Source organism: Limulus polyphemus, unplaced genomic scaffold, assembly GCF_000517525.1.
Source record: "Limulus polyphemus unplaced genomic scaffold, Limulus_polyphemus-2.1.2 Scaffold361, whole genome shotgun sequence".
Classification (NCBI taxonomy): Eukaryota; Metazoa; Arthropoda; class Merostomata; order Xiphosura; family Limulidae; genus Limulus; species Limulus polyphemus.
Window position 1 is genome coordinate 258,784 of NW_013665971.1, and position 13,233 is coordinate 272,016.

Below are 13,233 nucleotides of genomic sequence, written 5' to 3' on the forward strand. Positions count from 1 at the left end.
AATAACTAAAATTTATCTGTATACTTCACTAACTTTTCAATTACTGAACGAACTGAAAACCATGTTTTCATAACTGTATCTTTGTTTCTCGATATTTCGCAAAGTTTCTCATTTATTACATCATCATTATTAGAAACTTCCTCTAGCTAACATCTAAATTAAATCATTGAAAATATAGATTACCACAATGTCATTTTGATTACCCAACTGTTCCATATCAGCATTGGTAAAATCTACGTAAGTAGGGGTAAGGTGGTTGTTGTATTACTTTACGTTAACGTTTCAAATGTACTAACAACATTTTTCATTTCATTTTGTAATTAAAATGCAAAAATTAACAAATGCATATATTATTTTAATAAGCAGTTACATATTGCTTTTTTTTTTGTAATTTCCAGTAGTATTTAATACAATAATTTGTTTAATTATATAGAAAATAGTCTAAACTCTAAATCTATTGTAATGTAACTGATGGATGCTATGCTCTTCTACTATTACTATTACTGGGAGTAATTAGACTGATATTCTAAAACTAGATCTTGGAGACTAAACGTGCTTTTGTAATAACTACGTAGATAGAAAAATTGTTATTCCAGTTCATATTTTTGTTGCATTACACTTAAACTTTATTATCAGATGCCAGCTCTTGTGTGGGTATTGAACAACTGCTACGTTACCGGTTACTCCAACGAGTTCAAGGAAACTAGGGCTAAGACTAAGATACCATTTCATCGCATTAACACTTGACATAAAATTAAAAGTAGAACTAGAAGGAGATTTTAAAATTTTTTCCTGTCATAACTTAATTACAATTGAAGCATCTAGACTTTAATATTTTTAGGTAATACTTAGTCAATTCAGAATTGAACCGATTTATTGAAAATATTAAAGCGAGGCACTCAGTGGCAGCCAGTCCAAAATATTTATATTATTGTTAATGCCAGATTGACAAAAAAAAAAAAAAAAAAAAACAGTGCAAAAACGAACAACGTTACATTTGAGCTCAGTTATTCGTTAGGCCTAACATTTCTTGTAGTGGCACTGCCATTAGTAATAGTTGCAATATATTAGAGGGCCTAAAATTGCTTAGTTAAACTACCATTTAAGTTTTCACTTGGCTGTGTTAATTGTTTTTAAGATTTAGAATAATAGATCGAACTTGATCCATTTGTGAATTACTTGTCTTCATGATATAGGCCTAACAATAGACTCCAGTAGTAACATTTATAGTTACAGTTATACTATAGTGTAATTTATACTATAAAATATATATATACTGAAGGCTTTGTTTAGCCTTGGGTATTCATACCCGTAGGTAACAATTAAAGTAGACAGTATAAATTTACTATTGTGAATAAAACCTATATTTAGGGTCAAAATTTTAGAAATTGGTCAAGTTAACAATTTGCATTGACTCATAACAAAAGAGAAAAGGTTGATTAGTAGATAAAAGTGTTCACCTTTCAAATGTATAATATTCCAAATTTTGTAAAACATTCAACCCAAAGTGGTATAGGCCTGGTCTTAAATCAACCATGTTATATAAGAACACTTTTTGAACAGTGGCTAAATCTTAGGATTAGTTTTCAACATTAAAAACTAAAAATCCAAAAATATACATCTCGGTATCTACCACTGTTACTGAGAGAAAAGGCAAAAGGAAGTAAAACAAAGAGGCAGCTTTAGTCAACACTGTATATGTGATGAAAATATTTATTTGAACTTCTTTAGATTTCATGAAATACATTGTTGACTGGTTGAGTATAGATTCCTTTAGAAGCTTTCTTGTTTGTGCAACATTCTGCAAACCTAATATTTGCTAAAGGTTTTTTGCAGAGAAATCTATATTACATAATTGTACTGTGTTTTGCTTATCATTTTGAAACAAGACTAAAATTATCAAACGTTAGAAAGGAAAGAATTGCTTGTTTCATCAGACTTAGAAATAAACATAATTTTGATCAGACTGCATTCCACCATGAATAGCAATACAAAGAAGAAGAATAGGGCAAATACCATTAGGTAAGTGTAAAAGTTTTTATCTAAGAACAATATGCAAATCCAAAGGTGGCAAAGTTATTAATTATTAGTTGTCATAAACCTCCCCAACAGTGATTCAAATTTACAATTTATTCATATTCATTAGTATAAAGTATTCACACTGCTGTGGGGTTCATGATTTACAAGTGCTTCAATGTACCAATCAACTTCTCCAGTTACAAATCCTGTTAGGACATCACTTGTGGTACCTGAGCATGTGTACCACATTTAGTTCTGCCAGCGTATGAGTGGGGGATATGAACACAGTTTCAAACATGGTGTCCCTGGGATCCCAAGTTGGGCCAGGAACACAAAATGTTATGTGAGATTCGGGTTCAGTAATCCTGGAAAAAGTATTACTATAGCCCTATCATGCTGGATGACTTTACAGCAGACATGTTTCAGCCCCTTTTGTAGGGGACTACATCATACAGATAGGGGCAGCCCTCTAGAGCACCCTAAGCCTGCCTGTTACGTTCGGTCATATATATATATGACCAAACTTAATAGAAAAGACTTACAAAACTTAAGACCAGATTTAAGGGGAATTGAGCAAAATATATATTCTTTTCAACATTTGCCATTTTTGTGTGATTTGACTAAAATTATGTAATAAAGTTTCTTGTACCTGCATATAAAAGTGTGTTCTTTTTGGGCAAACTGTGTTGTCGACCATTAAAAATAAGCCAACTTGGTCAAAATATGATGAAATTATTAGGCAGATCCAAATCTAAACAGTATTTTCACAAAAATATTAAGTGAAAAAATGGTTCTATAAAATTTGGAGAAATTAACGTTAAATGTTAAATATTAAAATTATCTGAAATAGAATGAAAACAGCTATGTGTGGAGCCTTATAAATCATGTATGCAATTGGAGCAAACCTCAAACTTTTAATTAATATCAAGATAACAAACTTAAAAAAAAAATGAGCTGAGCTTCAAGTATGTTATTTCCTAGTCAAGAATAAAGGATGAAAATCCCAGGCAAACAACACAGAGTAAAAAATTAAATACACATACAGTAAAAGGAAAGATATATAAATAAATTAGGTTAAGGAATTTAACTCAAAAGTATGGGTAGACAAAATTGATTTAAAATTTATTTCAAAATATTTCTTTTGCAGTGTCATATTTAAAATGCAATTTATTTTTATTTAGAAAATACAAAAGGATATATCTGACTCTCAGAATGAAAATCTGAACACTGGTTAAGAAATGTGTTGAGAATGATAGTATAAATATATTTACTTTTATTGTGATTTAATAAAAAAAAATTAATAAAATTGGGTATAAAGAAAAAAACTTTGATTGGGCTTTGTAAGCATAACTATTTTATGCAATTACCAAAGCAAACTTTTAATATTTTTAAGCCCTGAAACACTTAAGATTATACTGTACTAAAATTTAAAAGTAAGTTCATAAGTTGTTGGCTTCAATTTTCATATTGAATAATCAGCTTGAAGAAATTTCCCATATAAAAGTAAGAAGTTAAAAGCATTTAAATAAAAACAACAACAAAATCCAGTGAAAAACAAAACTGTGTGCTAAGAGTGAGTTTGAGCCACAAGAATCCAACAAATCTACTTAATTGATTGCTAAACAGTTTCCAATCAAAAGTGTATCAGAAAGACAATACTTAGCTTTATTGACTATGACTTTGTTTTGTTGTGTGTTTTTTTTTGTCTTTGAAAAAGTACTTCATGGATTTATTTCTAAATGTGTGTTTCTGAAATACTGGTGTATACAGTATGTTTTAGAAAGTGCTTCCAAAATTTTAATACAAAGATGTATTAGTAATAGGTTTCAGAGGTAAGTACTGTATCTAGTTTGTACTTTATGTCTTTCATCCATTCAGTGAAGTGCTGCTGTTGTATGCCTTTTTTTTTATGTTGTTTGAAAACTAAACTATTTCTGTTTTACAGTAAACCTGTTAGACCAAAAGGATCACAAGAAAAGTATGTTACGGTAAGTTTAACACCAGTTTGATGTGTGCTGAATTAATTGGTGTTTTTACAGCTATTTTTACAATATTTAAAGAAAAATACATTTGTGAAATAATTTATGGTAACAAACCTAGTCCATTGTGATGTATAAAAGGCAACCAAGCCTTGGTATTTTATTATATAATTTTAAATCATACATCTTAAAGTTTAACTGATTATATGTAATTGAATTTTTTTTGTGTTTGCTCTGTTTTGAAGAATTTTCTTTTGGAATTATCATTAAAAGAATATTTAATAAAAAAATGTATTTTAAGTGCGTATATAATGGTAACTACTTTTCCTTCTCTGTTTCTCTAAGTTTAATGCAGTAATTTTCTTCTGTATTGAAAAAAACTTTTACAATCAGTTTCAGGTATCAAAAACTATATTTTTATAGAAATGCTGATTTAGACATTGTTGTATTCTAGTTTGTATTAAGTTAGTGAGATAAATTACTGGAATAAGGTATAATTTTTTTCTAGCTAAGTTGGTCATTATAAACGTGCCTTTGCACTTAAAGGTTAATTACTGAACGAGCCACAGTATTATTTGTAAAACATCAAAACATTGAATGAAATAACCACTATTTCTAAACTTCAATAAACTGCAGTGTGAAAGATTTTGAGATATTTTAAAATGTAGAAATAAGAGGATTAGTTTTTATATGATTCAAAAGTTACCATTTTAATGGTAAATGGCTTGTTTTTTATACAGCTTAATTCATATAATTTAGAAACTTGTACAAATGAATTATTTCCCCACCTTGTCTGTTGGGCAAGTTGAAAACAACAGTTGCCTGAAAGAACCTTCTACTTGCCTTTCTGCCCATTGGCCTATTTTTTTCTAAGTCTACATACTCCAAGACCTGATTGCAATTTATGTATTAAATTTTGAAGATACCTAACTATAATTAATGGAATAGTCAAGTACTGTACTTGAAAATTACAGCATAAAAAACCCAGTTTCAGTCTGTTTTTTATCATCTCATTCATATCATTTGAATATTAAGCCACGAAACACTGGTAAACTGACAAACAATAGTTTATAAGCATAATGAAAATTATTTTATCCAGAGAAGATGCTACATGTTTCAACAGAACACTGATCTGTCTAAGAAAAATAATTTTCATTATGCTTATTACTCATTGTTTGTCAATTTACTGTTGTATTAGCATAATGTGCTTCCATAAACATGTATGATATATTTACATAAATATAGACAGATTAGTTTACAGTCATGTTTTTATAATGCAAAAAAAAAACTGTTTAGAGAACATAGAAAATGGTAAATTAAAACTTATGTCAGCTGTATGTCTTTTAAGATATACTTTAAAAAAGACCAATGAAAAGTATTGACTAATTTATTATTTTAAACAAAATTAGCAAGTCAGGTATAATGTCATAGTACATACTCAACAAGAAATAGATAATGCACTTGATAAAATGGGAAGACTTGGCTGTTAAAATATCTTTACGTTACACATATATATATATTAATGAATCATTCCATTTTAGCAGAAGCTGATGGTTAAAGGCTTTTATTCTTGTTTTGCACATTAAAGAATTTCCTAGTGAGGTATTAAGATAACTGAGTTTCTCATGCACAAACATGTTTCCTGTACCTCTCATTTAACCCATTATTTTTGCCATGAACAAACATTATTCCTACACTTTTATTAGTTTACATGGACTATTTTGAACTTTCACTTTCATATAATATCGGGTTATGCCACAGCAATATATTTTGTAATACATACTTTGCTCAAAGCTAAAAGGGGGAGGGCAAATTTCCTTTCTAGGTTGTAAACATTATAAGAAATCGAACTGTCTGTCCGAGTTTATTAATCACTTGTGTATATTTTTTTAACTTGGAAGATTATTGTTCTTATGAAATTTAAAAGTGAGTATCAGATCTTCCTCAAACATTTTACATTGATGGCAGTAACTTTGTGTTGGATGTTAATTTCTTATAAAGCAATGGCCAGTTTAACACTGATATACGATCTAAAACAATTAGATCAGAAGGTTATGCTATGACTTATGCTTTTATTTTGTTCAGTTTTCAAAATGTATTTTTAATTAAGGGTTTCATTAAATGTGAAAAGTAAAAAGCTAACTCGTGACTTTCACTGCAGTTAGTATGAGTGGGTAATGTTATTAGATAGTGTCCCACAAGAATAGGGTTAAATTGATTCTGCTGTTTATTTTAGATTGTTTTGAGTGTTTTTAACAGTGGATTATTATTGATTGGTTACAAATTCATAAAAACTTTAAAATAAATCTGATAAATATAATTTGTTATCTAATGTAAAAAAATAATAGGTTTTGGGTATGTAATATAATTTTAAACAGTTTCACTTATTTATTTTTTTAGATTGAAGGTGTATATAATAATGCAAGATTTATGCATGGTGCTGCTTCCCTTGTGGTAAGTTCCTGTTTACACTTCTGAACCTCATGCTTTGCTGGGTAAGGAATTCAAGGGTATAGTCTCACAAAATTTACTTTTGTTTCTAATTTTCATTTTGCACTAAAGGAACATACTTTAATCACAGAGAAAAACTTTATAATAATTAGTGATAAAAAAAACCTTGATGTAGGCCTTTCATATAATTCCACATCCCCATCATTTAAATTTTTTCTAATTATATTTACTTTTGTTATTTTGAAAATGAGAAACAAATGTTTTATTAAACATGGTTTTGTATTGTATTATTAAATCTTTATTGGTGTCTGCTTTTAAATTGACCACTTGTTTATATATAACAAAATAATATGAAAAAACTACACATATCAGCTCATTTAATGCTTATATCTTACTAATAACATTGTTTCATTCACCCAGATAATTGGTGTATTTTGTTTTTGGTGCCTATAATTAAGACTGTTTTTTAATTATTCTCACAATTATATCTATTTGGAACAGTTGTTTTGAACCATACTGTATGTCATATATGTGAAAAGAGTTCAGAAAAACAGTAAGTATTATTATCTACGGGATTTTTTAACATTTATATAATCAGTAAGTATTCTATTTTCATAAGGGTCATTAATTGATATAAAAAATTGAATTTGAATGTTAAATAAGTACTTGAAGGATAGTCAAACTACATCTGAACATACAACTATAGGTGTATACATTATATTGCTGTTAAATGTAGAATTTCTTGTGAAACTTGCACAAGTTCTTGACTGAATTTCTAGTTTAAAGTAATATATTTCTCATTTTGTTACCTCATTATTACAGGGTTGCATTGTACAAGTTCAGGTTAAAGATGGAAACTTAATTGAGGGAGTTTTCAAGACATTTTCTCCAAAGGTAAAAACATTGTTTTTAAATGATATTTGTTCTTTTTGTGAAGAGAAAAATGAAAATAGTATTTGGTAGTAGCAATTGATTGATTTACATAGAAAAAATTTACAATGAATGACTTTACATAAAATACTGTCATATTTCTCAAAAAATTATTAAATAGTAATGTTTAATGTAATAAAACAGTAGAGTTGAAGCTGTTTTCTGAAATGTCTACTGTCTTCTTTTAGTTTTGTCTGTTTAAAAATGTATTTCAACTGGAGCTGAATGGTTGATGGTATTTGCTAATTGATTAATCAATTAGTACAGCATTCCTGACATCATGGTACGCCTTCCCCTCTTTGCGATGCTCAATTTCCAAACAATATTTTAAAAAACAGGAAAGGTTGGGTGAATGGTTAACAATATTCAAAAATCTGATAATTACTGCATTATTCTAACATAACATTATCTTCCTATTTTCTTTTGTTTTTTAAATAATATTTGAATTTTTCTTTTTTTTTTAACTGTGATAGGCATTATTTGGCATTTGTGAATTTTTGCAGAAGAAATTGTTTTTGTCTAAAAAAAATAGTTTGCCAAAAGCTTTTGACACAAGTTTTTTTAATGATGATGTACACATTTACTTCTTGGCAAATCACTAATGTCAACTAGAAGTGACCACACAGTCATCATTTTGCATGTTTTTCAAATATGCAGTACTCCCCCATTCATCTTGTGTAAATCAAATAAATTAGTTATTTAATAATGAAAGTATGTTTTACTATCATTGATAATGGTAATAATGTTTTTATTTAACCCTTATGGACATGGGGTAGGGGTCAGAGAGCATGTCATCACGTTTATAGATTTATATTCAAAATGTTATTTAACAATTATTTTATAAATTTATGTCAATAAGTTTGGCATCAACTTCTATATTATAATTCAAATTTTAGTATTATACATTAGTTAATTTCTTAATCTGAAAGTAAACATGAAAAAAAAGGGGCTAAATGTTGATTTTTGTATGGTACATGGTCTTCTGAGTTTGGTCAGATTACATTTTATGATAACCAAAATACGTCTATAGTTCCTTACATATTAGAAACTCAAATTTCTGATATTGGCAAGCTAGAATATAGAATAAGAACCTTATAACTTTTCTATTTGCTGAGATATCTCAATATTTAGTGAATTCATCATATAGACTCTGCTCACTACTTCATCATTGGTGAAGACTTGTTTATCTACTTGTACTTTTGTATACCAATAACCTTATAACCAATTGAAAGCTCTACATTTCTTCTATGTAATTCATCACTCTTCCTAAGTTATTTATGAGAGAAAAACTTGTATCAATCAAGACTATATACTTAACAGAAATTGGATTTTTTTAGACCCAAGTACAATTTAGTTAGGAAGCCTGGTAAATTACAGTGGACTTTTGGAGTATCGGTATAGGAATTTATAATTTTTTGGTGTTCCAAAATGCATATATAAAGTCTGCAAACATTTTTTTTTTCTTCATCTTTACATGTGAATTTGGACGAGGCTTACAACAAGGGTTAGCAAGTATGACTCACGAGTGCAAAAAAAAGAACTTTATGACATTGTAAGTAGTAGAGATCATTGTTTTCCAAATATTTTTTATTTACTGTTCTATGTTTTAAGAATAATAACTGACATTGAAGTATTTATTTGAAAATGATAATATTTATATATACATATGTAATGTATGGTAACCACAATATTACTGTATTTTATAAAATACTGGTACACTAGTGCTATGAATAAGAGATTTATACTTTGTTTTATTATAGATGAGTATAATTGTTTATTGAACTTGTGTTATTTTTCTACTCGTTTACATTGAAGTAGAATAAAAACAAATTATGCAAAACTAAAGACTTGGTAATTCAGGAAAAGTTTATTTATGTAATTTGAAAAAGATGGAATGGCTTATATAAGTCAATGAAATAAATTTATCAATGATAAAGTGATCTTAACACCATTATTAAAAATAAGAAAACAATGGAGAAATTTTAGAAGATATTAGTGTACATTCAAACAAAAATAATCACTGAGTAATTTGTTTCTAAATTGATAAGCAAGAAAGCTAAGCCAAAATTACTAGCTTAACCGAAATGGGCCATATTTATATTACTGGAAACTATGCATTTATTGGTTACTGTGTAAGCATGGTAATATAGGAAACAGGATGTTCATAAGCACTTACACACTTTTAGACCTATACTAACACTAAATCCAGACCATCCAGGAGGTGAACTAACATCCAAATACTTAACAAGTTTATTGGATTGAATATAGATTTAAACAGAACCATATCATGAATATTGTCTAATTCTTGTTGTAACCAGGGTACTGTAAAGGAGTCAATAAATTCTACCCCACTGTGTTCTCAGAGCCGGGATTCAAATAGACTCTGTAGGAAATGTCATATTATAGATTTATTGGATCGGCCCAGATTTTCTACAAAGTCATAATATAAACATATTATAATACTTTAGACAATTGTCGTTGAAACCATTATACTGTCAACAAGTTGATAAATCCTACACAACTGTGTTTTCAAAGTAGGGAAAGTTCTGGGAATTGTGCCACATGAGCTTATTTGATATTGACAGTGTCCAACTGAGTAAGGAGTGGTGATTCATTCATATTCAGCAGGTTTCTACTTCAGTCGCTAACAGTAGAATAAACATAGGAAATAGGTGTGAAAAAATGAGAAGAATCTCTCAGGAATTTTACTTTGGAATTGAGGGATCCATACTGAAAAAGACAGACATTTTGTTTCTTCAAGTTTCTAAGTCAGCTCCTGACAATAACATTACTACAGAAAATAAGTGTGGGAAGTATAAACTCTGACCTTAAGTCCTTTGAAACTTTATGATCAAAACGAACAGTACTGTACATTTTATACTGCACTTTGTAACCTTTATTTTATTTATACTTTGATTACTTGTCTTACAACCAGGAGAATGAAGTATAATGTTACAGTAGAGAAAAATACAGTTTATTAAAATTACTTCACTAAAAATTTGATTTTTTATATGTAAAAGACTTGTAATGTTTACTGAAAGTCTGCCAAATTTTCTGAAGATACACTTACTATATTAAAGGTTAGTAGTATCAAAACTACAACAACCTTAAACAAGGGCAAAGTGGTCATGTAGTCAGTCAAATCGACTGAGCCTGTGTGGAAAGGATTAAAACATATCATGATTGAAATTAGAAATAATTAAGTAGCAAGTTAACAAATAAGGATTTGAGTCATCAGAATATTTTGCCTTTCCCTAGGTAATCATAAAACTTAAATAAGCTTGTCAGATTTTATGACAATTTGACTAGTTGGAAATAATAAATAAACCTTCACGTTTACAACCATTCTAAAAAGTAGTATATCTCTTAAAAACATTGTAATATTAAACAAAGAACCAAAAATCAAGTTATCTAATGTCTTCTCATCAAAAAAAATTTCTTTAACTTTTAAACATACATATTTCAACATACAGACGTTTTCACAATTCACAAACAAAAATAGTATTAACATGATGGTCTGATTCATGCTCTATCCTAGTATATTTAAACTATGTAGCTGTTTTCAAAGCTGTATTTTATTAGTAAATGAATAATCAATTATGTGACATCATAAAAAGGTTACAAAAATCAAAGCAGAAAAAGAAATGGATAATATACACTCCAGAAGTGATAGGTTTTTAGCAAATATAATGTTCTTCTTTGGGATGGATAGAAAAATTAAAAGAAGAAATTAGTAAGCGTATTGTTTATAGGTAAATCTCCTCAGAAATATGAAAAAAATAAAAATTTCAAAATATTTCTTTATGATTACACTATCTAAATGTTATAAAATGACAATATATCATTTAAAAAAATAATTGAGTTAAAATTTTTTAAAAGAGTTAGAATTAACATATAAAATTGACTTAAAAATTTGTGATGATAAAATTCATTTGGTGAGCAAACTGACACCTTGTATAGGCCTATGACCAAAACTAGTTGTTGTTTTTTTAAGTCTTTGATTTGTGAGGTTTTTAAGGGAATAAAGTATATTAAATTAATATAAAAAGTTTGAAAATATGTTGCTTAAGTGATGTTGTACCTCATGACATTGTATCTAAACGAGAAAAACAGTAAATATAACAGTGACTAGGGATATTACTAATTAAAAATTCATCAAAGAGGTAGTAAAAGATAAAAAACTTATCCTACACAGTTGACATACAACATTTCACACAGGTGCCCCTCCTCATGTAAGAGTTGCTAATCGGTATACTGAGTAATGTTTGATTGTGTTCAGTTTTTAGATGTAAGAAGGGCCTGCATGACAACAGTACAATTAATGAGAGCCCATATGACAGCAATACACAAGTTACATAAATGAAAATAGACAAAAAAAAACAATGTAAATGAAGTATGTAAATTACTATAGTCGTATACATACATGCATACACATAAATAACATGTATATGGTAATCAAATTAAAATTTTAAAATATTATGCAACAAAATTCTGTATGGTTGTACGGATAGAAGTGTATATGCATAGATTCACAGATATACACAAAACAAACATATTGTTACGCCTCCAGTCGTTAGTTAATTTTCCGTAAATTAGTTCCGACGAAACTTTAGCGACACAAGTCCTTTCTTAAATAAAACTGGTTTATTCTTTCTGAATATAACTTTGCGATACACTTAATTTCAACAGTCGCTCTACAACAAACGCTATAACTCACGTGGCCAACAATATTTTATCCGCATACATTCAATTACTCATTGCACTCTTGTCCTGTCACGTTGTGAATGTCTTCTATATATACAAGACTAACACATATCTAGTAAATGCTAGGGCATTCTTGAAGGAACAAAATATTTCTAGAAAACAGGTGGCGTGATACTAGTCATGTGACCTCGCTGATGCAACAATATGTTTATACAAAAAAAGAGAGGTTTTTTTTTATTGTAAAAACTTAAAATATTAAGATATAACTTTTATCCAGTGCATGTATAGAAGGTGAGATCACATAAAGGTAACAGGCTGGTTGATATTGTTTAACTTGATGGTTCCAACATCATTTTATTTTGTAGAAACTCTTGTTTTTGTTTGTTTGTAGGGGCATTAGTTAAGGCTACAGTCTTGAAATGTTCAAGGGTATGGTCATGGGAGTAGGTAGAGTTTAACTTAAGCTTAGTTTTTGGGATCAAGTTCATGATTTTGTATGAACACAACTAGGTCCGGCATGGCCAAGTGGTTCGGAAGCTTGACTCGCAATCTGTGGGTTCGAGTCCTTGTCCCATCAAACATGCTCGCCCTTTCAGCCGTGGGGGTGTTAAAATGTGATGGTCAATCCCACTATTCCTTGGTAAAGGAGTTGCTCAAGAGTTGGTGGTGGGTGGTGATGATGAGCTGCCTTCCCTCTAGTCTTACACTGCTAAATTAAGGAAGGGCTAGTGCAGATAGCTTTGCGAGAAATTCAAAACGAGCAAACAAACACAACTATATGGAGCCGATCAACCACATCGTACTGATCAAAAAGTACACAACTATGTTTATATAATGAAGCACATGGATACTTGTTGATGCATTTTCACTGTACAAGAGACCAGTAAATGTGCTACTTTCACTTAAGGTTAAAGGTAGAGGGAAGCAAGGTTATCATGGATATAAAGTTAGTCATTATTTGTTACACAATAATATTCTAGTGTGAAGTGAATGAACAATATTTTAAAACAGTAAGATGCTGATTCCACATTTTCAATATTCTAACCTTATTACGTGTTACTTGCAACTGCATATTAGGCCAAAAAATGGAACAGTAATAAGTTTGGTTATGGTAACATTTCCAGGAAATACAAGGGTAGGTAAGTAGGAT

The 13,233-nt window shown here is 29.2% G+C and overlaps 1 protein-coding gene across 1 annotated transcript in view; it reads left to right on the top strand.

The window, feature by feature from the left end:
- Positions 1-428: 428 nt before the first annotated feature.
- The window catches only part of LOC106457678 (ataxin-2-like protein), a 42,542-nt gene continuing 29,737 nt past the window's right edge, over positions 429-13,233 (top strand). The window contains exons 1-4 of the mRNA XM_022383699.1: positions 429-2,022; positions 3,965-4,007; positions 6,399-6,452; positions 7,272-7,343. Of these exons, the coding sequence (XP_022239407.1) occupies positions 1,979-2,022; positions 3,965-4,007; positions 6,399-6,452; positions 7,272-7,343 (213 nt within the window). The 5' untranslated portion in view covers positions 429-1,978. The remainder of the gene's footprint in view (positions 2,023-3,964; positions 4,008-6,398; positions 6,453-7,271; positions 7,344-13,233) is intronic.